The 25534-nt window shown below is 59.3% G+C and overlaps 10 protein-coding genes across 10 annotated transcripts; 8 read left to right on the top strand and 2 right to left on the bottom strand.

Annotated features, from left to right (window-relative positions):
* Window positions 1-299: 299 nt before the first annotated feature.
* FMO1 (monooxygenase) lies at window positions 300-1833 on the top strand (the record flags this gene model as incomplete). The annotated part of the gene is made up of 2 exons (XM_028638384.1): window positions 300-977; window positions 1039-1833. 2 exons carry the CDS (start codon window positions 300-302, stop codon window positions 1831-1833), a joined length of 1473 nt encoding a protein of 490 aa, XP_028490353.1.
* Window positions 1834-2284: 451 nt separating this feature from the next.
* Window positions 2285-3877, top strand: D7B24_004210 (uncharacterized protein; the record flags this gene model as incomplete). Its single annotated transcript, XM_028638383.1, has 1 exon — window positions 2285-3877. One exon carries the CDS (start codon window positions 2285-2287, stop codon window positions 3875-3877), a length of 1593 nt encoding a protein of 530 aa, XP_028490352.1.
* Window positions 3878-4422: 545 nt separating this feature from the next.
* D7B24_004209 (uncharacterized protein) lies at window positions 4423-6313 on the top strand (the record flags this gene model as incomplete). Its single annotated transcript, XM_028638382.1, has 2 exons — window positions 4423-6115; window positions 6183-6313. 2 exons carry the CDS (start codon window positions 4423-4425, stop codon window positions 6311-6313), a joined length of 1824 nt encoding a protein of 607 aa, XP_028490351.1.
* A 3190-nt stretch (window positions 6314-9503) lies between these two features.
* On the top strand, window positions 9504-11728 carry D7B24_004208 (uncharacterized protein; the record flags this gene model as incomplete). The annotated part of the gene is made up of 5 exons (XM_028638381.1): window positions 9504-9722; window positions 9809-10101; window positions 10167-10197; window positions 10268-10329; window positions 10393-11728. The coding sequence occupies 5 exons, from the start codon at window positions 9504-9506 to the stop codon at window positions 11726-11728; spliced, it is 1941 nt and encodes a 646-aa protein (XP_028490350.1).
* Window positions 11729-12313: 585 nt separating this feature from the next.
* Window positions 12314-13279, top strand: D7B24_004207 (uncharacterized protein; the record flags this gene model as incomplete). Its single annotated transcript, XM_028638380.1, has 1 exon — window positions 12314-13279. One exon carries the CDS (start codon window positions 12314-12316, stop codon window positions 13277-13279), a length of 966 nt encoding a protein of 321 aa, XP_028490349.1.
* Window positions 13280-13342: 63 nt separating this feature from the next.
* On the bottom strand, window positions 13343-14526 carry D7B24_004206 (uncharacterized protein; the record flags this gene model as incomplete). Its single annotated transcript, XM_028638379.1, has 2 exons — window positions 13343-13391; window positions 13706-14526. The coding sequence occupies 2 exons, from the start codon at window positions 14524-14526 to the stop codon at window positions 13343-13345; spliced, it is 870 nt and encodes a 289-aa protein (XP_028490348.1).
* Window positions 14527-15519: 993 nt separating this feature from the next.
* On the bottom strand, window positions 15520-17597 carry D7B24_004205 (uncharacterized protein; the record flags this gene model as incomplete). Its single annotated transcript, XM_028638378.1, has 2 exons — window positions 15520-17229; window positions 17292-17597. The coding sequence occupies 2 exons, from the start codon at window positions 17595-17597 to the stop codon at window positions 15520-15522; spliced, it is 2016 nt and encodes a 671-aa protein (XP_028490347.1).
* Window positions 17598-21377: 3780 nt separating this feature from the next.
* D7B24_004204 (uncharacterized protein) lies at window positions 21378-21965 on the top strand (the record flags this gene model as incomplete). The annotated part of the gene is made up of 1 exon (XM_028638377.1): window positions 21378-21965. The coding sequence occupies one exon, from the start codon at window positions 21378-21380 to the stop codon at window positions 21963-21965; it is 588 nt and encodes a 195-aa protein (XP_028490346.1).
* Window positions 21966-22354: 389 nt separating this feature from the next.
* YOS9 (Protein OS-9) lies at window positions 22355-23956 on the top strand (the record flags this gene model as incomplete). Its single annotated transcript, XM_028638376.1, has 1 exon — window positions 22355-23956. The coding sequence occupies one exon, from the start codon at window positions 22355-22357 to the stop codon at window positions 23954-23956; it is 1602 nt and encodes a 533-aa protein (XP_028490345.1).
* Window positions 23957-25031: 1075 nt separating this feature from the next.
* Window positions 25032-25227, top strand: D7B24_004202 (uncharacterized protein; the record flags this gene model as incomplete). Its single annotated transcript, XM_028638375.1, has 1 exon — window positions 25032-25227. A coding segment is annotated over one exon (196 nt), but the record flags the coding sequence as incomplete, so codon positions are not given.
* Between the last annotated feature and the right edge of the window lie 307 nt (window positions 25228-25534).

Genomic DNA, 25534 nt, shown 5'->3' with positions numbered 1-25534 from the left:
ACCCGACTCGTCGCCCCCCCCCCCCCCACCCCGAACGATGAGCTTCACGACTCGTCTGGCACCTTGATCATCTGGGAGTCTCTCGCCATTGGAACCATCGTCTGGCTCATCATCTTACGACCACTCATGATTTTTTTTATTTGCTCTGCCTTTCACTCTCTTGACGATTTCTTCAATGACGACATATGAGGCTTGTGCTACGTAAATCCCGCATCATCTGGGATAGTATATCAATCCCAAGACGAGCTCCTCTCTCGAGTTGGACAGCGGCTCGAGCGGCTTCCTCATTTCACACCACCATGTCACCCCATCGGCTCGAGAATACGCTGGCTGTGAGCCGCGTCGCCGTCATTGGAGCGGGCGCCAGCGGCCTGGCAGCTGCAAAGTACCTCCTCGCTGAGAAGAAATTCTCTGAGGTCCGCATATTCGATCAGAGGGATACAATTGGCGGCACGTGGACGTATAGTCCTCTGTCTGTCATTGATAATGATTTCACGGCTCCCCGGACGTCCCCTTCCAAACGGCCAGATACGGCCATCAGGACGGATGACAGTGCGAGCCCTCAATTCGTCTCGCCGGTCTACGACTTCCTCGAGACAAACATCCCCCATTCTCTTATGAATTACACCGACCTGGAATTCGCCCAAGGCTCGTCCCTCTTTCCCGAGCATGCCGTCGTCAAGCGCTATCTCGAAGAGTATGGCAAGGGCCTGACGCCGCACCTGTCTCTGTCGACCCAGATACTCGGCGTCTCCAAGACGGACAAGGACGGTGCCACTGCCTGGGAGGTCGAGACGCTCGACCTCAAGACCGAGGAGGTCAAGCGCTTCGAATTCGACGCCGTCATGGTCGCGAGCGGCCACTATAACGATCCCTTTATCCCGGAGATCAAGGGCTTGGCAGAGTACAACGCCGCCCATCCCGGCGCCATTTCCCACTCCAAGTTTTACCGAAACCAGCTCCAGTTTGAGGGCAAGGTGTGTGCCCTCCACCGCTGGCCCTTTTGTGTTCTGAGGAATCAGTACTGACGCCCCCCAGAAAGTCGTCATTGTCGGCAACTCAGCCTCTGGCATCGACCTCAGCGCCCAGATTGCGACCGTCTGCCAGCACCCCGTGCTCGTGTCCGTCAAGACGGAGCTCAAGACGGCCGAGGACGAGGCCGAGGGCGCCATCCTCAAGCTCGTGCCCGAGATTACCGAGTTTGTGCCCGAGACGCGCAGCGTCCGCTTCACCAATGGCGAGGTCGAGCACGACATCGACTCGGTCGTCTTCTGCACGGGCTACTTCTACAGCTTCCCCTTCCTGCGGGCGCTGTCGCCGCCGGTCATCACTGACGGGTCGTATGCGCGAAACCTGTATGAGCACGTGCTCTACATTGACGATCCGACACTGGCGTTCGTCGGCATCCCGCAGCGCATCGTGCCGTTTCCCATCGCCGAGGCGCAGACGGCGTGGGTTGCGCGGCTCTGGGCGGGACGCCTGGCTGTGCCGCCCACCGAGGATATGAGAGAGTGGGAGGCAGAAGCGCTGGCGGAGGCGGGTGGTGGCGGCAAGGCGATTCACACCATGTTGTTTCCCAAGGATGTGGACTACCTGAACAAGCTGCACGAGCAGTCGCTGTCGGCGGCGACGGTCAAAGGGCTGGAGAACGACGGCAAGGGAAAGCTGCCGCCATATTGGGGCCCAGAGAAGAGGTGGACAAGGGAGAGGGTGCCGCTGATCAAGGTGGCCTCAAGACTACAGGGCGAGCGACGGCATGAGATCAAGACCTTAGCCGAGCTTGGCTTCGACTTTGAGGCAAGCCAGAAGAGCCAGCTCAACGACCTTGCCTAAGTCGCGACCAGGCTCAATTGCAGCAGAGGGTTTCAACGGTAAACGACTCGCATCTCGCAATGGCGCCATGTACGTTCATCTCGACTCCAATCTCTAGAGCATTCTCATTCTGATTCAGCGTCAGAAGATCCGCCAGGTAGACTAACCATAAACGACTAACAAGGCAAAAATAGAGCTGCGTCATCCTCCACCCACCCTCTGACAGATGCACAACAACGATGGCAACATGGACCGAATCGGATCAATTGGCTAGTAGCGCCACTTGAAGGCTCCGCTCGCTCCGAACTCGTTTCTAGGCTGAGGTGAGATGCTGAGCTTGGCGTCCTCAGAATTCAACCCTCTCCCAACGGTTTCTTCACTTCTTCTCACTCGTCTGTCACTCATCAACTTGTGCTATTTTCGAGCCATTTCAGGCATTTTGGCTCTGGCCGTAAGCCTTCAGGTTATCAAGATGGCCTCGACAGCTTCTTCGGCGCCGCTCCACCCTGATGATCACCCCCAGGAAACAGCCTTCGAAGACATTGGCGACAATGATGACGCGAGCGAAATCACAACCTCGTCATACGAAAGCCCCGCGCGCCGCGCCCTCAGTGACATTGAAAGGCGCTCGTACGGCTCCGTACAGCGCAGCCTCAGCTTCAAGCTGCCACCCGCGACAGCCTCGGCGCGCGCCATTGCGCCCGATCTCGTGCGAGGCCTTCTCATGGCCTTCATGGCCATCGACCACAACACCATGGCCCTGGGCGCCTGGCAGCACGGCACCGGTCGCGTGACCGAGGAGGATGGTGCCGTCGTGCATCAGTGGAACTATCGCATCGCCTACGCCATGCGCACCCTCGCCCATTTCTGCGCGCCTGGGTTCACTTTCTTGCTGGGCATGGGCATCGTGTACTTTGGCCGGTCGAGGACGAAGCTCGGATGGTCTGCCAGCCGAATGGTTCGGCATTTCCTTGTCAGGGCCGTCGTTTTGACGCTCGTATCAATGGCCATGGGGGGCATCATCACGAGGGGCGCCGTGTGGGTTTTCAACATTATCCTGATCGCGCTGGCCGTGGATTATTTTCTGGTCGGCGTGCTGTGGGTTGGACTCTCGTATACTGAACTAGCTCTTGCAACTGTCCTATCCCGCTGGATTCCGAACGAAGAAGCCGAGGCACCTCTTCTCGTCAACAACCGCGACGCGAGGTTCTCTGAGAAGCCCTCATCCCGCGCCGAGAGCATTTCGTGGATGTTTCACAACATGGTCCTTCTGGTTCTGACAACTGTCACTATCTGGTGGAACATGTGGATGTCTCCAACTCACGGCTACTGCCTTGCCGAAGGCGCCCCTGAGCCTAAGGGCAGCCTCTTCCTCCGCTTCTGGTTCTACCAAGTCATGACCATGCGGTTCCCCGGTATCGTCTCCGGCTTCCCGCCCCTCGCTTGGATCTCCTTTGCCATCCTCGGCGTCCTCTACGGCCGCCTGATCCTGCGCCGCTCCTGGTCAGCCACGACCGTCGCCTGCGCCAACCTCGCCGCCGCCCTGGCCTTCTCCGTCCTCTTCGTCCTCACGCGCGTCCTGCGCTTTGGCAACCTGTCCGAGAACTGCCTCCAGACGAGTGACCAGCTTGCGCACCCGCAAACGAACCCGTACCTGGTCTCCGTGGCCTCCTTCTTCTATGTCGTCAAGTATCCGCCCGACGTCGCCTTCTTTGCCTTCACCCTCGCCGGCACGTTCCTCCTCCTCGCCATCTTCACGGCAGTTCCCACGTCTTTCGCGACGCGCTATTTCAGGGTCCTGCTCGTCTTTGGCACGTCAGCCCTGTTCTTCTACGTGGCGCACATGTTCCTGCTCTTCGCCTTCGGAGGCATCCTCGTGGCGTTCTTCGGGCACGAGACGGACTTCAAGGACCCAATGGGGGAGGGGCCTGGGAAGGGAATCGACAATGTGTGGGTGTTCTTCGCTAACTGGGTGGCCGTGTTATTTGTGCTGTATTTTGCCTGTAAGAGGTACAGCGCATTCAAGAGTACCAAGGGACCTGATTCGATCTGGAAGTTCTTCTAGACTTTTTCGTGCTGTACAAGATCAAGACTAGAATTCACTAGACGGCGTTCTCTGCGCATCGAAGCTCCACAGAGGCTGATACACCGTGACACCTCGGTTCATTGAAGTTTTAGGAGCACCGAAAGAGTGGGCGTCGACTGATAGGTTGAGATGACGTATATATGCACCATCGGAAAAGCAGATCAGCAACTTGGCCAACACCGCTGGCGCGCCGCTTGTTGTGAGCAAACCTGGGATGGATTTCCGCCGCATCAGCCCTAAACGTCTCCTTCCCCGCATGGCGCCAGATCAAAAGGCAGGAATAGATCGGTAGTTGCTGTTCAGGCTAAAACGTTATACCTCCGCGGGGAGGCATGAGGTGCGCAAGGGCCGGAAAAGTGGCGATCATTGCTCGCCCGCTGGTCCCGTGTGGAGAGGCCTCGGATCCGACTGGAAGTCAGTTTGACGTGCGATTGGGGTAGTCGAGCGGAGTTTGATGAAAGTAAAATACAGTAAAATTTACTGATATATGTCGTGTACACCACAAGCATATAGAAATTGAGCAGATGCTGCCCATGTCCAAGATGAAGATTACAGTGCATGCGGCCCCTATCCTGGCTTGCCTCACAGGCATCGCGGCCCAGGACTCGTCTACCTCGAACTCAACATTTCAGAACCCCATCATTAGCGGCTTCAACCCCGATCCCAGCTGTGTCTTTGTGCCCGAGTTTAATAACACATTTTTCTGCGCTACGTCAAGCTTCCTCGTCTTTCCAGGTCTTCCCATCCACGCCAGCCATGATCTCGTCCATTGGAAGCATGTGTCCAACGGCTTCAGTCGCCCAGACCAACTACCCGGCATGGCTTTCCTGCCCAAGGCCACGAGCGGCATCTATGCGCCGACGTTGCGTTTTCACGAGGGCATCTTCTACCTCATGACGACCCTCGTGAACCAGCAGCTCCCCCGCGTCAACGACTCCCGCTGGGACAATTTCCTCGTGACCACCACAGACCCTTACTCCTCGGACGCCTGGTCCGATCCCGTCCACTTCAGCTTCCCCGGCTTCGATCCATCCCCCTTCTGGGATGACGACGGCAAGACGTACGTGTCCGGCGCCCACACGGCAGCTTACTATCCCGGCATCATGCATGCGCCCCTGGACTTTGAAACGGGCGAAATTGGCTCCATCATCATGCCCTGGAACGGCACCGGCGGCGCCTCACCTGAAGCCCCCCACATTTGGAAGCGCGACGGGTGGTATTACCTTCTCCTTGCCGAGGGCGGCACGCGCGAGAACCACATGGTCACGATGGCACGCTCCCGGCAACTCGAGGGACCGTACGACCCGGCCCCGGGGAACCCCCTCCTCACAGCCGCCAACGACACAAGCTCATACTTCCAGGCCGTGGGCCACGCGGATCTCTTCCAAGACGCCGAGGGGCAGTGGTGGGCGGCGGCGCTGGCGGTGCGTGCAGGCGGCTCCTACGGCGAGGCGCCGGGCCCTTATTTCGGGAACCTGCCCATGGGGCGCGAAACCGTTCTGACGCCCGTGACGTGGCAAGACGGGGAGTTTCCCGTCTTCACGCCCGTGACGGGGAACGTCTCGGGGTGGCCTCTGCCGCCGGAGAGCATCCCGGCGCAGGGCGAGGGCCAGCTGAGCGATGCCGACGACGACGTGACGTTTCCGCCGGGGAGCAGCCTGCCCCTTCACTTTGTTCACTGGCGGCTCCCCAAGACGAGAAACTATGCCGTCTCGCCTGCGGGCCATTGGAACACCCTCGCCCTGAGGTCCTCGGTCCTGAACCTGACGGCCTTTGACGCCGACTTTGCCCTCGGTCGCGGCCAGACTTTCGTCGGTCGAAGGATGGCGCATTCGCTTTTCACGTTTAGCATTGACGTCGACTGGACTGCTTCCCTGACGAAGGAGGAGATGGAGGTGGGCGTTTCGGCCATGCAAGACCAGGCGCAGCACTTTGATCTCGGCATCGTCATGCTCACGTCAAACGGGAGCCGTGACCTTCGGCCGCACCTGCGTTTTCGGGGCCACTCGGAGACGCCGTACCGAGGACGCACTCATGTGCCACCAGAGGTGTTTCCCATCCCGCACGAGTGGGTCGGCAGCAAAGCGAGGCTGCAGATCGAAGCCGTGAACAGTACGCACTATGCGTTTTCGGGGGGCGTCGTCAGCGCTGGCGGGGAGAGCGAGCTGCGTGTATTTGGACACTGTCGGGGGAGGGATCTGGTGCCCTATTACTCTGGTACGTTCCGCAATGCCCGCCACGGACACTTACCTGGTCTCTTGCGCTGCTGTGCTAACGGATCAAGGCCTCGTGCTCGGTGTGTACGCCACATCGAATGGTAAACACGGAGAGCAGGCTTTTGAAACATACGTCTCGAATTGGCGTTATCGAGGCCTACGACAATTCAGAAGCGATGCGGACGCCGGCTCGCCGTGAGGACTGTCCGATTCATCATTTTCGACAGAGGGAGGATTACATAAGGAGTACCTCCTTCACATTGTAAGAGAACTGAATGCTAAGGCATGCATTCGCGACGCTCCAAGTCTGGGTACCTGTTCCAGCAACCGCGCTTTGGTTTGAGAGAGGCCGGCCGGTGGTTTTCTTTCTGGAAGCCCTAGTTTTGACGAACAGAAATCCCAATGGCATTGAAAGGGAATGAATTGTCCACAGTCCAGCGTTGAATAGGTGTACAAATACTTGTTCTCGTCAACTACTCACCTAAGCAGGGAGGCATGGTGCGCAAAGAAAAGCAGATCTCTTCTCGTGGGAGACACTAGAGAGAACAGTATCATCGTCCCAGGGAAAGTTTGAAGTTGGTGATTTATTTGTGACAAGGCCTCTGTCGGTTCGCAAGATTGAGACATGACTTGACAATTAACCAAAACAAAGGCTTTTTTCTTCACAGCAAAAACATCGTGCACATCAAACCGCATGATTTTGGTCCCGAGCTATCAAAGATGGAGTTCCCAGTGGAAGAGTCAATGTTAGGGGTCTTGGGTTGGTCACACACATGTCTGGTGTAGTACAGCTTTCAAGTAGAAGGCGCTACACCCCTCATAATGACTTTTCCACCTAGTATACTGCAGTGAGCACTTTCTCTAGCTTGACCTGGTCCCGGCGTTGAACGATGCTCGATAGCTCACGGCATGGCCAATCAATCAAAAGCCAGTGCAACCTGAGATGTGATCGATTTGACGACTCCCTGCCAGTCTCGTCGATATTGCAAAGACGCCTGGTGTTACCTCTTGTCACGAGCACCAGACTTGTAGTATACAGCATGAATACACTATCGCCTCGCTGTAGTCTTCCCCCAAGTGCCATCGTAAACACCACCCCCCCGAAAACCATATACTGTCATGCGTAGATGACTAGAGGATATTGCATCATTCGGAAGACGACGTTCCCAGTCCATGCATGCATCTCTTGGCCCCAACCAATCAACAGGACAGGGGGCGGTCCGAGGGGGCTCTCTCGGGGTCCGGGTGGCTAGAACCTTTCCGACTTTTCGGTATCAACACGTCCGCAGGCTGTGTGCAACCCCCTACCCTCCCCAAAGCAGATACGCCACCAACAGTGACAGCCGCCAGGGCCAGGTCGGCGGCCGGATCGGCGAGAGGATGCCTGGTGCGGGCATGTGGTTTTAATCAATCAGACGTATTGGGCACTCTGGGTAAGGCTGATGCTACCTGACCTGTCATTCCGAGCCATCATTTGGCTGTGTGTGCGAGAGAGAGAGAGAGAGAGAGAGAGAGAGTGAGTGAGAGAGAGAAGGGTAATTTGCATTCTACCAGTGGCGGACTATCGCTATCGTAGGCGTCAGGGTTCAACGAGAAAAGAAGATCAACCGCCGAACCAAGACCTTGATGGTCGTGTCGATCCCCGGTCCATCAGCTGAAGGCGGGCAAGACGACATAAAGAAGGCAGACCGACAATCAAGGAAAAAAAAAAAAAAAAAAAAAAGATTAACATGTGCCATGAAGCCAACTGGACCAACCAATCCAAGGTACAGGACGTGGCGAGAGGGTTGCATCAGAGGTGCGCACATCGCATGCCAGGCCATCAGGGCCACACCATGCCGCCATTGATTACAACGGAGTAGGACCCTCGGAAGGCGCCCCATTGGCGATTCGGCAGTGGGCTCTTCGGCAGGGGTAGAGAAGGGCAGAGGGGGCCCACGCTCGCTGCATGGCATGGCAGACCGGGGGGACGGGATGGGCTGCAAAGGAGGAGGGAGAAGAAAAAAAAACAATAAGGCTCTCGATGGCAAAATGTCGAGAATGTGTGGTTGTTCACCGTCTTCTGGAAATGGGCTGTGTCTTCCACCCCTCCTCCTCTTGCTCCCTATCGCTCCCCGCCTTTTGCCTGTGCACGCCATGAGTCAGAGCACCAGTACTTGCAAAGACCCCCCCCCAAGGACGCCAGCGTTTGGCAGAAGATGGCGTGCGCGCGTGCCCGGCTTGGGAAACCATGGGAGGTGACGTTCCGTTGACGCCTCATTGCGATGGAGTGAAGGAGGAACGGAGACAAACAAAATGGACGAAAGACGAAAGACGAAAGTCGCAGCAGTCGCCTGTGGAACGCCACTATCGCGACCTGCAGCGCGTGCTGTGGCCCCCCCCCCCCCCCCCCCCCTTCCTCCCCCGGCAGCAAGGTTCTGCATGGTACTCGCTCGGCGGACATGACCCTTGGCTTGGTGCCACCCAAGTACCTACTATGTACAGCCAAAGCTCGGCCCTTCATTCATATTCAGGATCCATCATGAATGTGGAGATTGTGGCTCCCCCGGTCCACTGGACTCTCCTCATTCACTCAGGCTCGTACACGTGTAGGCGGTACGACTGCCTGTAGTGCCGAAGCCGAACCTGAGTCTGAGCCTGGGCCAGAGGTCAGAGGTCAGAGGTGAGAGGTGAGAGTGCCTTGCTTCGCTTCGGAGAGGTAAAGGGCACTTGTGGAGAGGGATTGGTAAGTATCGCGCTCAGCATCGCAGGCCCCAGCACGTACCTGTGAGGCCTCGACTCTGAGGTACCACTTACCTACCTTAGGTAGGTAGGTACGTCGGTGCTAGGCCACGATAGGCCGTATGGGGCCTCGTCCCTCGTACGGCCGTTTCAATGGGGCCCCATGGGCTATGACGCGACTTTTGCGACATGGAAGGGGCAGAAAAGAAGGGGGAAGGCGGCACAGGGGGAAAGGAGGAGAAGGAGGAGAAGAAGGAGGAGAAGAAGGAGGAGAAGGAGGAGGAGGACAAGAAGAAGGAGGAACTGTAGGAGCCCAGCAGCACCGCCGCAGAAGAGAAGGAGCGGTGTCTCGTTTTCTGGTGAACGACGCCCGTTTGCCCGGCCACGTCCCGAGTTCGGCGCGCGGCTCGACCCGGGAAGGCGCCCTCGACTCACCACCCGCCGTACCTTACTTACCCCAAGGAAGGAAGAGGAAGGTGAACGACCCAACCGACCTGCCTTTGCCTTCAAAATACACTTCAACGCACCCACCACCATTTGGGTCCTCCCACCCTCTTCACCGAGCTCTCAAGCTCCTCTCGTCAACGGATCTCGCGGAACCAAAAAAGGAAGCAACAACAGGAAGAAAAAAAAAATCTTCAACCATCACCCACCCCATCCTCGTCGTCATGGCCTGCGAGACACCGTGCAACGGCTGCACGCAGCAGTGCGATGACAAGCCCCTTGCTGATATCGAAGACTACACGGCTGAGCTCGAAAAGCTGCGCCTGCGGTCCAAAGAGCTCGAGGCCCTCATCTCGTCCAAGACGCCAGCGCAGCGCCGTGGCAAGAAGCCCTTCCGCTCGTCTCAGTGGTTCAACCGCACCGATGACCGCGGAATCAGCCTGGTACTTGCCCGCCCTCTCTCGCCGGCCGTGGCTGCCATCATCGGCCACACGCTATCCTTGGCCATTGTGACACTGACCGCCTGCAGGCCTACATGGACAGGCAGCTCAACTACGGACTGACGACAGAGGAGCTCAAGAGCGGAAAGCCCATCATCGGCATCGCCCAGTCCGGCTCCGACCTCTCGCCCTGCAACCGCCATCACTTGCAGCTCGCCAAGCGAGTCAGGGACGGCATCATCAGCGCTGGCGGCATCCCGCTCGAATTCCCCACGCACCCCATCCAGGAGACGCTGCGACGGCCGACGGCCACCCTCGACCGCAACCTGCTGTACCTGGGCCTCGTCGAAATTCTGCACGGCTATCCACTGGACGGTGTAGTGTGAGCTCTGCCCTGGCCCGACGAGACGACGCGCGCGGGGACTCCTGGCGGCTGACTTTTGTTAGTTTGACGACTGGCTGTGACAAGACCACACCTGTACGTGATGGAGGATTGCCAATCCGGAACCCACGATGCATCACTCGGGCTGAACTAACGATGGTGCCAGGCAATGCTCATGGCTGCTGCGACTGTCAATCTCCCCGCCATCTGCCTCAACGTAGGACCAATGTGCGCCCCCCCCCCCCCCTGCCCTGCCTATGTAAACCAACCGCGTGCCTAACCCGTTCCCAGGCTCAATGGCAACCTCCAATCTGAAAAGATCGGCACAGGCACCATCATGTGGAAAGCGCGTGACCTCTACGGCGCTGGCAAGCTCGATGCAGACGGCTACCTCGACATGGTGTGCGCTGGCTCACCGTCGCCAGGTCACTGCAACACCATGGGCACGGCGTCGACCATGAACGCTCTCGCCGAGGCCCTCGGCATGGCCCTGCCCGGCAGTGCCACTATCCCCGCCGTGTATCGCGATCGGTCGCAGGCAGCTTACCGTACAGGCTTGCAGATTGTCGAGATGGTTGAGGCCGACCGACGCCCGTCCGACATTATGACGCGCGAGGCCTTTGAGAATGCCATTGCCGCCAATACGGCCATTGGCGGCAGCACCAACGCGCCCATCCATCTCAACGCCGTTGCCAAGCACATGGGCGTGCCGCTGCACCTCGACGACTGGGACCGCATCGGCTACGAGCTCCCGCTTCTCGTGAATGTTCAGCCGGCGGGCGAGATGCTGTGCGAGGAGTACTACCGAGCTGGTGGCCTGCCAGCCGTGCTGGCCGAGCTCGTGGGCGCTGGCAGGCTGCCACACCCTGGAGCGCTGACATGCAACGGCCGGACCATTGGCGACAATGTTGCGGCTCACGGCCCCTCGTGGGACAGGGCGACGATCAAGGCGTTTGACGCACCGATGAAGAAGAACGCCGGGTTCCTGCACCTCACTGGCAATCTCTTCGACTCTGCCATTATGAAGACATCAGTCATCTCGGCCGGGTTCCGCAAGGAGTTCCTCGAAGACCCCAACGACCCCAACGCATTCGAGAGCAAGGTGGCCGTCTTTGACGGACCCGAGGACTACGAGACGCGCATCGACATTGCCGATATTGACAAACGAACCATCCTTGTTATGCGCTACGTCGGACCTAAAGGATACCCTGGCGCGGCCGAGGTTGTCAACATGCATGCGCCGCCGAGGTTGCTAAAGCAGGGCATCCAGGACCTGCCATGCATCGGCGACGGACGACAGTCCGGTACCTCGGGCTCGCCGTCGATCCTCAACGCGACACCCGAGGCGGCTGATGGCGGCAATCTGGCACTCCTCCAGGATGGCGACAGGCTGCGTGTCGACCTCAACAAGCGTCGAGTTGATATGCTCATCTCCGATGACGAGCTGAAGGCGCGGCGCGCGGCGCACGAGGCCAAGGGCGGTTATCATGGTCCGCCAAGCCAGACGCCCTGGCAGGACATCTTCCGCCGAGAGGTCGGTGGTCTGAGCGAGGGCATGGTGATGAAAGAGTCGATCAAGTTTCAACGAATCGCCCAGACGCAGCCCATCCCGAGGGACAATCACTGAGGACACGATATCTGCGAGGAATGGATTCGGGATTTACTAGACAGGCTGGAGTTTGGGTGGCTAGGAAGGACTGGTCAAAAGTATTATTTTGTACAGGAAAAGGATAGATAGATAGATAGATTTTTAGAACGAAGACCTTCACCGGGATGATGCACGTACAGGGAAGCGTTGGCCGTTGTCATCAGCGGGCGATGCTTGACAGGAGATTGGTGCCCAGCAATGGCGTTGGTCCCATGCGACTCGGAGGCGCGGTGACAGAGAGAGAGAGACAGACAGACAGAGACACAGACAGGGTGACGTCACGTGGTGAGGGGAGCTCGGAGCTGGAGGCAGCTACGATGAGACACGGCTGCCCCACCACAGCAGCCAAGAGCTTACGGCATCTTGAAGCTCACGACGCGTGTTCCTAACCTCTGCTTTTGTCTTGTAGCTTGCAATCTCGTCATTGCGCCATCGTTCGGCGTCAACTGAAGCTCTGGAAGCATCAAAGGGTCCTTCCAACCGCCGCTTGCTCTTTCTAGTCGACCTCGCTGAGCTGAGTCTCCTCTTGCCGACGCTTCCGGCGGCCGGCAGACCACCATCACCATGGCTCCCTCCTCCGTATCACCGGCCTCAACAACGACGAGGCCATCCCTGAGATCCCCTCCGAAAGAAAGCTCCCCGGAGCCTATCATCAACGATAATCCTGCCATCCAGAGCTACTACCAATCCTTCGAATCACGCATCGGCTACCGTCTGCTCCTCGGCGGCACGCGCCACTTCGCCTACTGGGACCACGACACATACTTCCCCTTCCCCCTCGGCCCGCCCCTCCGCCGCATGGAGGACAAGCTGCTCGAGGCCCTCGCGCTGCCTCGCGGCGCCACCGTCCTCGACGCCGGCTGCGGCGTCGGCCACGTCGCGCTGCACATGGCGCTGCGCGGCGGCCTGCGCGTCCAGGCCATCGACATAGTCGACCACCACGTCGCCAAGGCGCGGCGCAACGTGCGCGCGGCGCCCCTCGCCCCCGGCACCGTCACCGTGCGCAAGATGGACTACCACCACCTCAAGCCCGCCATCGCCGACGCCTCGCTCGACGGCGTCTACACCATGGAGACGCTCGTCCACGCCACCGACCCGGCCGCCGTGCTCGCGGGCTTCCGCGCCGCGCTGCGGCCCGGCGGCCGCGTCGTCCTCTTCGAGTACGACCATGACCTCGACGCTGCCGCTACGGCCGGCGGTTGGATGGCCGCCGATATGCGCAGGGTCAACGAGCTGGCGGCCATGCCTACGTATCAGGCGGCGCGGCCAGGCTACTTCCGGGCGCTGCTCGAGGAGGCCGGCTTTGAGGATATCGTCGAGCGGGACTATAGCGAGAACGTGCGGCCCATGCTGCGCCTGTTTTACCTGCTGGCCATCGTGCCGTACTTGATCGTCAGGGTGTTGAGGCTCGAGAAGTATTTCGCCAACACGCTGGCTGGTGTTCTGGGGTATGCGGCGGGGGAGCACTGTCATTATGTGGCCATTAGCGCGAGGAAACCGGGGGTGCTCGAGGGGTCCAAGGCCAGGTAGCTGTGCACGTGCGTAGAAGGGCGCGCGAGAGGGGGGCGTTGAGGTGGACGGAGGCCGAGTTAGCTATGTGTCCTCCTCGATTTGGCCCGCTGTGTGATCCTTGCTGCTGCTGCTGGTTGATCGGCACCTTGTGATGTCTCCTGTGACACCTTTTGTCCACCTTTGTCTTTGCGAAGCTTGTCCAACATGTCGAAGGCGGCCCTCCCAGCCAAGACAAGCAAGGCGATCACCACCCATCCCACCACCAGCACAAACCCCCAGAGCTCCAACACGATGTAATACTTATTCGACCACCTCGTGACAACGTACGTCACATACGCCGTAGCCCAAACCAACGCGAGCATGCCCGGCCGTCCCCTCGCCGCGCTCACACACGCGGCCCAGACCACGGGCCCAACCGCGAACCCGAGATAGTACACCACCCACCACGCGCACAGAGGCACGCCAACCCACCGCCTCGCCAGGACCTCCCCCAAGACCACGCGATGCACCTCCGACGGACCGCCGACGAGCTTCCCCACGGCCATCACAACCGCAACGGCGTGGCACGTCCTCGCCTGGACATATTCAGCCGCCGCGAGCGCCCAGACCAGAACGCCAACCGCGGCAACCTCGACGACGACGCGCCGCCGTCTCGGACCGTCCCGCGCCGTCCTGGACGCCTCGTGCGCGTCGGCGCCCACGACCGTCCGCGCCGCGGCGCCGCCGAGGAGGTCGACAACCGCCTTTTGCGCCACCGTCCACGCGACACCCCCGAACGCAGCAGCCGGCGCCGACGCCGGCGCCGACGCCAGCAGCAGCTGCGCGTCGAGGAACAGATGCGGGCTGCCGATGGCCATCTTGAGATGGGCCAGCGGCGTCGCGCACACCCAGGCGCCGAGCCAGGGGAGCAGCATGCGGCGCACGTGGTTCGTCAGGATGGCGACGGCGAAGCGCGCCGCGGCGGGCGCGAGGCCGTCGGCGAAGAGGGCGGCCCAGACCTGGCGGCCGTGGGGGCGGCGGCAGACGCGGCGCAGCGCGGGCGGCATGACGGCGCCGGAGGGTGTGAGACGGCGCGGCAGCAGGGCCGAGGCCGCGAGCGAGAGCTCGGCGAGGGAGCTGTAGGCTGGCGGGGGCAGGGCGAAGCTGCTGCTGCTGCTGCCGGTGGTGGCGCCGTGGGGGCGAGAGCGCGGGGGGGTGGCGTGTGTGTGTGGGATGTGCGTGGGCGCGGGCGGTGGTGTGTCCGGGGCTCGCCGTGGGGTTGCCATTATGCTGTGTTGTTCTGGTGCCAATGCGTGTCTTGTGTGATGCGTGCGTGGTCGAAGCCGTTTCGATGAGGCGAGGTCGCATGAGGTCGAGATCCCTGCGCAGGAACCCCACTTCGCTTCGCTGTGCGCCAAACCTACGCCCAGCATCAAGCCAGAATAGGGGCCAGGCCCAACATCAATCAAGACATCACAAATCATGTCGCATGCGAGTTGCGTGACACATAGTGGGAAATGCATCAAGGCAGATCAAATTTCCATCTTCATCGAGCTTGGCCAAGCTGCATTGCGGCCTTGCGGCTTCATTGGTACACCGCCACCACACCCTATCCAGTGCTCCTCTGCAGAGCCGAAGCAACCCAAGTCAACACCCATTTGCCCGGTTCCCATACCAAGTTACACACTTCTTGTCCCGCTCCAAAAACAAATGATTCCCAACGCCTCGCTAGAATTCGCACACCAGGCCGTGCGCAGGCCTCCTTTTGCCCGTACCTGCCTGCCCTGCTAGGGTTCTGGGCGCCGATCCTGTCCTCATCGGATGTCCTTCAAACGTTGTGCTCAAGACCGTCTATGTACAAATGGATCATGGGTAGCCTGACTGACACCAGTCGAGGCATGGGCTCCTGAAGAGCATGGAATGCTGTTACCACATCCCACTGGGCCCGAACGTATTCCGTACCGTCTTTTAAGGAAAACAAACAGACTTTGAAAAAAAGAAAAAAAAGGGTTCCAAGAATTAAGGCCGTTTCAATGGAAACGACCTGGAAGTAAATTGGTTGGCGGCAGGGCAATATCGTGAAGCCGCCCGTTGTCGCAGTGGCCGTTACTCGTTTGCTCGTTCTGTTTTTGTTTTTGTTTTTGTTTTTTGTTTCTTTTGCTTCAGAGTTTTCCTCTTGTATCTTTCATCAGGGCGTGTGTAACGACAGTGTATTGTGTCAAAAAAAACGCGCACATGGCTGCGTCCAGCACCCAATACCCGAGTTGTTGACAAGGGCATCAGACTGCTCCAGACATGTCAAATGGGAAGGGCGCGTATTCGTCAACCATGAATCCTTGCGACAGTTGATTACCGCAATTCGCCGACGTTAAAGCGTTCATAGCCGAGAAGGTAGCATCGGATGGCATCATGCCCACCGGCGACAACGTGGCATAGGGAGAAAACTCAAAGGTGGCCGCCGACATGAGTGCGGGCTGGTCAGGAGACATTGTGTCGAGTGACAGCTCGGGACCTATGCTGTACCCGGGAAAGTCCGGCTCCTGGGACAGCTTGTTGCCGATGACTGGGAACGTCATATCCATCGCCGTCATGGCCGTGTTGGCTGCTTCATTGTCGTCCTCCTCCTCGTCCGCATCGTTGGTTTCGCTGCTGTGCACATACACTTCTTCGAACCAGGCCTTCAGCTCGTTCATCGGTGGCCAGTCACCGCCGCCCTTGCCACCACGCTTCTCCTCGTCGTCACCGCGCGCCTTCTTGCCCCGGGCAACCTTGGGCTTGAAGTGCGTCCGACGCAAGTGTGCCGCTGCGTTATAGTAAGCACCGTATTGCTTCTTGGCCTTGCATTGCTTGCACTTGCTGAGGGGGTGAAGGGCTTGAACAGCGGTGGGCATGCCAGAGAGGGCGGGATCTCGGCAAATGAACTTCCTGACAACGCCGGCATGCTTCGCTTCAACATGGCGCTTCAGCTCGTGCTCGCCTCGGAAGCCCTGCGGGTTATCGTCGCACATGGTGCACTTGACCTTGGGGTGCTTCGGCCTGGTGTACGGGCCGCTCTTTGTCATGGCCACCTTGCCATCCTTTTTGGAGGCCTGTGCCGGAGAACTCTTGATGACAGCTTCGGGTTTTGCTGCGAGCAGCCTCGTGGCATTCTGGTTGTGGCGTCGGCGGGCTTCGCGTGCACGGCGCTCCACGCTGGACTGTGTGGAGGTGGAGCTGTTGGATCGCTCCATGCCAATAGACTCCTGAGACAGGAACTGCTCACTGTGGGCAGAGGTGGAATAATCTTGGGACAAGGGGTCAAGGAAGCCGTCGCCTAGGTAGGACATCGGTTCGCCACTCTTTTCGCAAGTGTCATCCTGGAACGAGACGTAGAACTCCTGCTCCAGAGATAAGTCAGTCTGTTGGGAGTGCGTCGAGTCGAGCCTGGCCATATCAAACGCGCCGACGAGAGCACTGTCGAAGGAGCTGTTGTCCCGGGTCAACGCTGCTGATTCTGCGGCAGATGGCCCCGACGTCATGGACGGGCAAGCCGACATCATGAGGCTAGAGCCCGAGCCGCGATTGCTGTGTGATAGAGCGTAGTTTTGTGCAGGCGGGGGTCTTGGATTTGAAGATGCTACGGCGTCGGTGGTCTCGTGTGCTTCCAGATAAGCCAATGGGTGAATGCCGACACCATCAAGAGAGCCGTGCTCCTCGACGCTCTGCAGAAATGAGCGGCGCTGGGTTGTGTTTGACCGCTGGAGGGACGTGGCAAAGCCGTAGTTGCCAGAGGAGCCGTCTCGGGCCTGGGTGAAACCGCTGGGCGGCGCGTGGGCTGTATTGGAGCTCTGGAGAGGAGCGATGGGCCCGGCTGCGATAAATGGCACATTTCGCGACGACTGGCTGGAGCCGCTTCGTGACATGCCGGTGGTCATGGAAGGCGATGGTGTGTACTGTTGCGACATGACTCTGGGGCGCTTCACGGGGTGCTGACGTTCGCTGCTCTGGTCCTGAAATGGGTGAGTGAGTATGGGCGTCTCCCAAGGGCCGAGAGGGGTACGGGGTGACATACCATCGGACGGCCTGACGACATGGAGGACGGCGCATGTCCCATGGTGGACTTGCTGCGCTGGACTTTACCCACGGAGCGAACGGCATATTGTTGCGCGGGCACGTTTCTCGGGACGTTGACAAAGTCTACAGGGAAATCACTGTGCTCAACAGGATAGTGCGGCTGCTGGCTGGCAAACGAAGACTGGGGGTGAGTCTGGGATGCCAGGTGAAGCTGGGCCTTGAGCGCGTGGACTTCTCGTTCACGTTCTTGCAGTTGACGTTGCAGTTCGTCGACGTTGTTGAACTGTTGGTTCATGTTGTTCATCACAACGAAAGCACAGTGAAGCTGTCGACGAACAACGATCAGGCTTGTTGTTGGTGGACGGATGGGTGTAACTGTAACTACGAGCAGCCCCGTCTTGGTGGTGCGTTGTGAGCAAGCGTGGGCTGGCTGATGGAAGTAGTGGGGGGGATGCTGCAGAGGAGCGGCCTCGACGTCAGAGCTGGATCGAGTACTGATCTGATCTGATCTTCGTCTTTTTGTTCCGCTTGGGTTCTCTCGCTCTTCTGTCTCGAGAAACAATGTCAGGGGACAAGGGCGCAGAAGCTCAGAGGACGGTTGGGGTTTCGAGTCAAAAAGAAGACGATCACAAGAAAAGAGAGAGGGAGGCGGTCGACGAGGGGTTGACGTGTGGGTATAATAAAGGCGAGGGTGAGCTGAGCGATGGGCGTGTCCAGTGAAGGAAGTGAGGCTTTGCGTATCCCCACCCAGCACATGTAATGTCGGTGGGACGGAGACAGGACGCTAGCGATGGATGGGAAGATGGTGTGTACCGTAGGTAGGGTAGGGAACAAGGATGGGAGGGCGTGGGTGAGGATGGATGCGAGATGCGCTGTCTGCGGGATTCTGAGGTGTGCGGCCCGTGGTTCGCGACGTGCCGGTAAACTTTGTGATTGTCTCCTTTCGGGGCCAATGTTGGCTGGGTTGGCAGTTTGGGTTGGTTGGTGGAGGAGGAGGAAGAGGGCGGGGTGTGTGTGTGTGCGTGTGTGAAGGAAGGATGCAAGCAAGAAGGAGGAGAGGTGACGATAGGTAGTGCACAACACCTGGGCGAAACGACAGAACACTTGAGACATGGACAAACCGCCCAGAAATGGCTGGGCTGGACACACGGGCGGCGAGGATAGCAAGAGAGGCAGGAGCAGGGGGAGACGAGGCAGTTGCAATGCGGCGATGCGGCAGGGTGGCTGCTGCTGCCGCTGCTGCTGCGTCCACCTCTTTCGCTCCCGCTGGACACTGTAATGAGTGCCTGTGTGTAAGAGTAGAAGAAGTGCATTGAGAAAGAGTTGTCAGGGGTGGGAACGCCGCCACCTTCTCAGTGGAAGTCGCGGGGACGTGGGAGCTCGTCGATTGGCTTCACCTGCTTGTTGATCGCTCGTCAGTGGGTGCAACACGTTGCTAGCGTGCCGAGATGGCTGACTGGCTCGCAGGGGTCCGACAGACAAGGCAGTTACCAAAGTAGATCGCAGCGCCCGACTACAGCGCCGTGGCCACTGGAATGCAAAGCTCACCGTCTCTGGTGCCCACCTCTCTCTCTCTCTCTCTCTCTCTGTCTCCCCTCCCCACCCACATCTGAACCAAGATCGAGGCCCCTGTAGTAGACCCAGCCCACCCGCGATTTCCATTCCACAGGCCAGCCCATTTTGACGAAGAGCCTGAGCCTGACTCGAGACGTCAACCCTAACGTAATTCCACCAGTTCCGACTAGGAATACCACGCTGACCGCTCAATAGTGTCGACTGCCCATCCTGGCCACGGGTGGCTCGCGATCGCGACTGTCGATTTGTTCGCCGTCTCCCAAATCCGAGAGCGGTGACGAACCAGCAATGACGGCATAATACCTCCGGTCACAGGGTATGCCAGTCCGACCCCGTAGACCCATCCCGCTTGCTTTCCGCCATGCACGTTCCCGAGCCTCGTCTCGGACATGATTTGGAGAGACATTCTTTTCTTCTGGCAAGTCGCAGCATTGCCAGGGTCGGGGTTGACCGGGGAGAGAAGGATGATGTCGGGCATTACGCAGCATACGATTCTGAGTCCGCCGAGCGGTTGAAACAATCGGGAGGGGCAGCCCCGGCGTTTTGGTTCGGGGGGGCCGTACAGGAATAGCGACGGCTGCCCACTCAGAAAAAGGCTGGTCAACATGAGAAAAGAAACGGGAATGACGGTTGCGAAGGAGCAAGGGCCATGTCATCACGCCCATCATCACACCGAATCACCAACATGAGCTGCACCCCCCGGTCGCGGAACGTGACATCTTCGTCATGACGATCCCCTGGTCTGGCCAGAGTCCAAGAGGTTTAAGCCGCGAGACATGGCGTGCGCACTGGGGCGCCTGCTATTGAGATGCCTTCTTCCCTCCTTCCTTCTTCTTCCCCGAGAGCGAGCCCGAACAATCAAGGCAGAGCATGCGCTGGGCGAAAGACGGATAGACTAGCCAGCCAGCTGAGGTGTCAGGGTGCCGGGGAAGCATCACGGCAACGATGGCTTCTTTCCGCGGCCCTATCACCAACTGCCCCGGCGCCAGGCGGCACGGCGACGTGACATGTGCTTCAGCGCAGCCATGATCAACCTAATTCGTCTGACGTTCAACGACTTCTGCTTCCACCGTACTGTAGATGCGACGAGCGAGGCGACGCATGCACCTGCATGATGACCATGCGCCAGCTGCTGTCCCACCCCCCAACTTCCTTCAAGTCATCAGAGTCGGCCGTCAGCACGCCCGCCGGCCGCAGGAATCGCTTCAGAAGCCATCGCGCCACTGCATGTCGGGTCTGATCTGGCTGGCTGTCGAGAGAAGCCAGACAATCCACTGAAGCACCTCGGCGACCCGTGGCAGGCCCCATGCCTCGTTCCTCTGTCTATTCGTACTGGCCATTGGCCGATCTGCAGTCGTGGCATCCCCCGAGAAAAGTGAGGCGGCCGCCCCGCATCGCCATAATAATAGGCTGTCCACTGCCGGCACGGTACACAGGGAAGGCCCCGTGAGCGCTGAAGGGTTGCTGCGGATTGGGCGGCGCGGCGCGGCATGCGCGGCTTGGATTGGGGAAAGACATACTGCTGGTCCGCTCGCTTGGTCGTCTCCCTGAGCCCGCCGCTTTCTGCGATGTGCATATCGAGCCGCTTGATCGTCATCGGAACTGCGGGTCTGTCCCGGGCGACACGAGGAGAGGCATCACAGAGGGACGGGCAAAGGCAAAGCAGCTAGTGAGCTCAATTCATCTTATTTGTCCATGGGCGGGTTGCAACGCTCATCTCCCGCAGCAAATGGGCGCGACAGTCCGGCCCGCAGCACGGATCACGATCAGATCTCACCGAGTCTGACCACGGGCGAGACGCCTTCAAGGCTGGGCTGTCCGCCCTCTAGCATGTCGGTCATCTCCTGATCAGTGGTCTGTCGTCGGTGGTCAGGACGCCTGGGCGGGCATCACTCTCAATCCCTGAACACGCGATGGCGGCACGGCAGATGCTTGACACGCGACCACGACCAGCCTTGGCCGACGACCCAAGTCGTACGACCTTGGAGGAGGACCGCGCTCAGCTCATGAAGTAAGGGACGCCCTCAATGTAAAGGACTATCTGGGCCTCCATTGCCCTTTTCCCGGCGGAGGGGCCGCCGGGTTTTGCCGTCCCTGGCCGTGTATCTTTGCCTCGCCGTCTTTTGGTCGTTGGGCTGTTCTTGCAGGTGGCCGTGATCCCTTCGACAGATGCCTTCGAGCCTGATGCGACCCGCCATTGCTGGAGTCTTCAGCCAAAAGAAGGGCGATGGTGTCGTTTGAACAAGGCACACTGAACCAAGGCACGTCGCCTGCTTGTGTGCCCGAGTTGGCCTGAGGTACAGATCGGGACCAAAATGAGGGATCAGTTTTGCCCGACGAAGGCGCCAAACCCCATTCACCACGACAAGGCCCAGTGAGTCATTGTAGAGTGCAGGAACAGGAAGCCCGAATTGATCGAAGTCTTCGGGAATTCAGTTGGACCTCGTGTGCCCAACAACCTCACCTTGCCGTATTGTGACGACGCGTACGTCTGCGCCTGCACCCAACCATGACAGCAAAAGCCAATCTACGATCAAAATGCTGGAGAAAGAATGGCTTTCTTGTGTCAACTGACGCGGGTCTCCTGCCGATCCCCAAAGTCATGGAGATATTTGGCTCGGCGGATTTCTACTGGGCCAAGGCTCTCTCACCAACCGCCATGCAGGAAGCAATCGACAATTCGCTCTGCTTTGGCCTCTACGAGGAAAAGGAAATAGTAGAGCCGATGGATGATTCGGACGATCCTGCCAACACGAACCTTGTCGGTTTCGCGCGATGCATCACAGACTTTGTCACGTTCCTGTACATTACAGATGTATGGGTTGACCCAGCACAGCAGGGCAAGGGTCTCGGCACATGGCTCGTCAACTGCGTCCAAGAGGTGGTTGAGGCCATGCCCGACCTCCGGAAAAGCCTGCTCTTCACCGGTGATTGGGCGCGATCGGTCCCCTTTTATGAGAAGTTGATGGGCATGACGGTGGTGGATTCACAGCCAGGTGAAGGGCTCGCCGTCATGGAGAGGAAGGGCAGAGGCCACCCCAGTTATGGCCGGCCCGGCACCAGCTACAATTGGAAGGAGGATGAGACCCGCCATTGACTAGTCAGGTGGAGATGAGTAGGCATCCTGTACAGTACACATACATCCTTCAATCAATGCAGAGGGAACAGTTTCTTGATGGCACGAACCCTGACTTCGTGATGTTTTGCCCACCTATGTGGAGTTTGGCCTGATCCCTGGTGATTGGCCAGCTTGCTGGAACGCTTATCTAATCAGACGATCCCCGCCCTTGGACGTCTCGGCTGATTACCGGCAGAGTCATGATGACACTTGGTCGATGATGGACCTACCCACTTGGGAAACTCGCACGCTGGCAATAGCTCTGGCAATAGCTCCCGAAGCTGCCCTCACACCGCAGAAGCAAGTGGGGAGAGCATCATTCGTTGCCTGTGTCTTTATGTGAGCTCGAGGAAAACCTACCCGGCACCATGCGCCGTCTCCAATTCATCCTGCTGGCAACTGTCCAGCTCTCCGGAGCTCGCCAAGCTGGCTTCAGCATCCACGATGACCTCGTCGCCTATCCACAGTACGAAGTCGTCTTTTCCGAAAGCTTCATTTCTCAAAAGGAAGCCGATGCGCTGTTGCATCACGCGAATCCCCACTCGACCTACGCGGCCGAATTCTCCTCCCAGTCCGATCTCGCTCAACAGGTGCAAGAAGCAAGGGACGACGAAGGACCGAAAAGCGACGATGTGCAGGAGACGTATGAGCTCATGCACATGGCGCCGTCGAAGTACCTGTGCTCCATACCGATCCTCGAACCCGCGGGCCCCGAGAATAAGACGGCCAACGACCTGGCGAAGCAGGAAGAGGCACGCGAGCTCGCGAGGGCCTCGGCTGCCGGCTGGGACCTCATCAACGAGCTCGACGGCACGTGTCTCTACTACATGTCCGGCTGGTGGAGCTACCGCTTCTGCTACAACCGCGAGATTTTGCAGTTCCACGCGCTGCCGCTGATGCCCAACGGCGAGCCCCCGCTGCGCGACCCCAACACGCTCGAGTTCGTCCTCGGACGCGGCCCCAAGGATGCCGACGAGCCCGCGGGACACGGCTCGACGAACGAGAAGGCGGCGGCGGCGGCGACGACGACGACGACGGACCTGCAGGTGAAAGGCGATCAGCGCTACCTCGTGCAGCGTCTCGACCGCGGCACCATCTGCGACCTGACGGGCCGCGAGCGCACGATCGAGATTCAATACCACTGCATGCCGGGCCTCAAGAGCGACCGCATCGGCTGGATCAAGGAGGTCACGACGTGCGCCTACCTCATGGTCGTCAACACGCCCCGCCTCTGCAACGACGTGGCCTTTTTGCCGCCGAAGCAGACGAGCGCCAACCCCATCAGCTGCCGCCTCATCCTCGACACGAGCGACCCCGAGGCCAGCGCCGCGTGGCATCGGCGCAAGACGCTCGAGGCCGAGGCGTCCATGGTTCACGGCGAGCGCCGCGGCGGCGGCAGCGGCGACGCGCGCTTTGTGGAGAACGCGCGGCCGGATCTGGACTCGGAGTCGTTCCGTAAGCAGGAGCCCATCACGGTCGGCGGGGTCCTCGTCGGCGGGCGCAAGGTGCTCAGCGAGGCGGACGAGGAGGGCAAGCCGCCGGCGGTGTTGAAGCCGCCGCATAATTTTCTGCCCAACAAAGCGCAGGCGGGCAAGCCAAAGACTCCAGGGGCGGCGGCAGACGAGGCCGAAGCGTACGAAACGGAGACGATCGCATCACGAAAGCACAAGGCCGAGGGCGGCGAGCTCTGGATCCTCTCGGACGAGGAGCTCGAGGAGCTGGACCTCAGCCCCGAGACGGTGGAGGACATGCGGCAGGAGATTGAGAAGCTCGCGGGCGACAAGGGCTGGAAGCTCGAGGTGGTGGAGGCGCCAGGCGAGGCCAGGGAGCTGCGTGGCTACGTTGACGATGACGAAGATGATGCCAAGGCCAAGGCGCGAGCGAAAGCCAAGGCGGCCGGCAAGAAGGGGCCCGACGCCGACGAAGAGGACGTTGCGGGCAGCGAAGAGCAGTTTTACGGAGACTGGTGATTGTTCATTGTCGTTGCTGTTGCTGTACGAGGTAGACAGTACCAAGCTTGCAAGAGGGGGGGGGGCTTCTGGCTAGCATCGGCGTTACGGTTTGGGTTCGAAATGGAAGGTGTCACGATGTGGCTGTTGACGTGCATGACGTGACATTGACACAGGTTCGGCATGTCATTCTTGGTCGCGAAGCAATTGATGTTTGAAAACCGCAGCCACATCGTCAGCGCCCAAAAGAACGTCACAAACGAACTCGGCCTCGCATCTCCTCTGGGCCGATCTCGCAACAACGTCTCGCACGCGAAGCTAGCATGACATGAGCCCTGGAAATAGTCCACCCAAACGCGGCAAGGTCCCTGGCAAGCCTGGCATTGGGGAGCCGAGTTGAGCCTCTGGCCCACATGCTGCATTGGCTTGCGGATACCTGGTCCCAGGCCACCCCCAAGTCAGCAGATACCTGGTCCCAGGCCCTCCCCCTCCCCAAGTCAGCAGACCACAATCCCCCAGCAAACAGCCAACACACACAGCCAGAGAGACAAGTACCGTGATCGGCGGACGCGAGCCAAGACGTCGTGAGGCAGCGCTGATTGGCCTCCCCCGCATTCAACGGCATGTGTTTGCGAATCACATCTCAGACTCTTCCCCGCACTTTTTTCGTTTGAGCTGATGAAGAGGCGACGAGACGAACAGACGGCGGGCAAGGTCTGAATCAGGTCGCCTTGACAGTACATTGACAGTACATAGTCCAGTTTGCCGTTGGCCGTCCTCGTGGATGACCTGACGACCTGGGTCCAGTACAACAGCAACAGCAGCTACAGCAGCTACAGCAGGCGCGCACGGAAAGAGGGGCCAACTCCACTGTCGACCTTCCCCCATAATCACATCGCCCAATTCCTCGCTGATACCTACCTCGTCCTTCCCCATCAATCCACCTACGAACCCCCCCCCCTACCTATCCATCCCATCGCAACGAGAGGCCCAGGTCGATCACATAGGGCCGTACACCGCGAAAGTCAAAGTCCGCAGTTCCTGTCGTCCGTCTCAGATTGCCTGTCCATTCCTCATCCCTGCGTCATGCTCCGCGATGGACGACGCACAGGATACACCGAGAAATGTAGCGACGACGGCGACGACGACGACAACGACGAGCAGCGACTCGGCCGACGCTGCCTTTTCCAGGGCCAATTCTGTCGACCCTCACGATGAGTCCTCTTCGCCCGGAAAAACGAGGAAGACGCAGCAGCCAAAGAGAACCGTGTGCGATCACTGCCGCCGGAGACGTATGTTTGTCCCATCCGCTGCCTTCACTTCTTCACCTTGACTCGTCGTCCCCTGCCTCACGTCGAACTCTGCCATACCTCCTTCGTCTGCTTCCCTTCCCGCTCTTGGCGCTCCATCATCACCTCTCTCGGCCCATGTTGTCCTGACCCCCAATGTCCATGAGCTTTCGTGCCATTCTCCCCCTCCCCAGCAGACTACGCCCTGGCCAGTCTGTATGTCGCCTTCATGGTATCTCTCACAAACTTGCCTTTCCCCCCTCACCCCGCTCTCCCCTCTCTCTCTCTCTCTCTCTCTCTCTCTCTCTCT

This window comes from Verticillium nonalfalfae, assembly GCF_003724135.2.
Source record: "Verticillium nonalfalfae strain VnAa140/NRRL 66861 chromosome Unknown scaffold_231, whole genome shotgun sequence".
Taxonomy (NCBI): Eukaryota; Fungi; Ascomycota; class Sordariomycetes; order Glomerellales; family Plectosphaerellaceae; genus Verticillium; species Verticillium nonalfalfae.
This window is presented reverse-complemented; position numbering and strand designations above follow the sequence as displayed.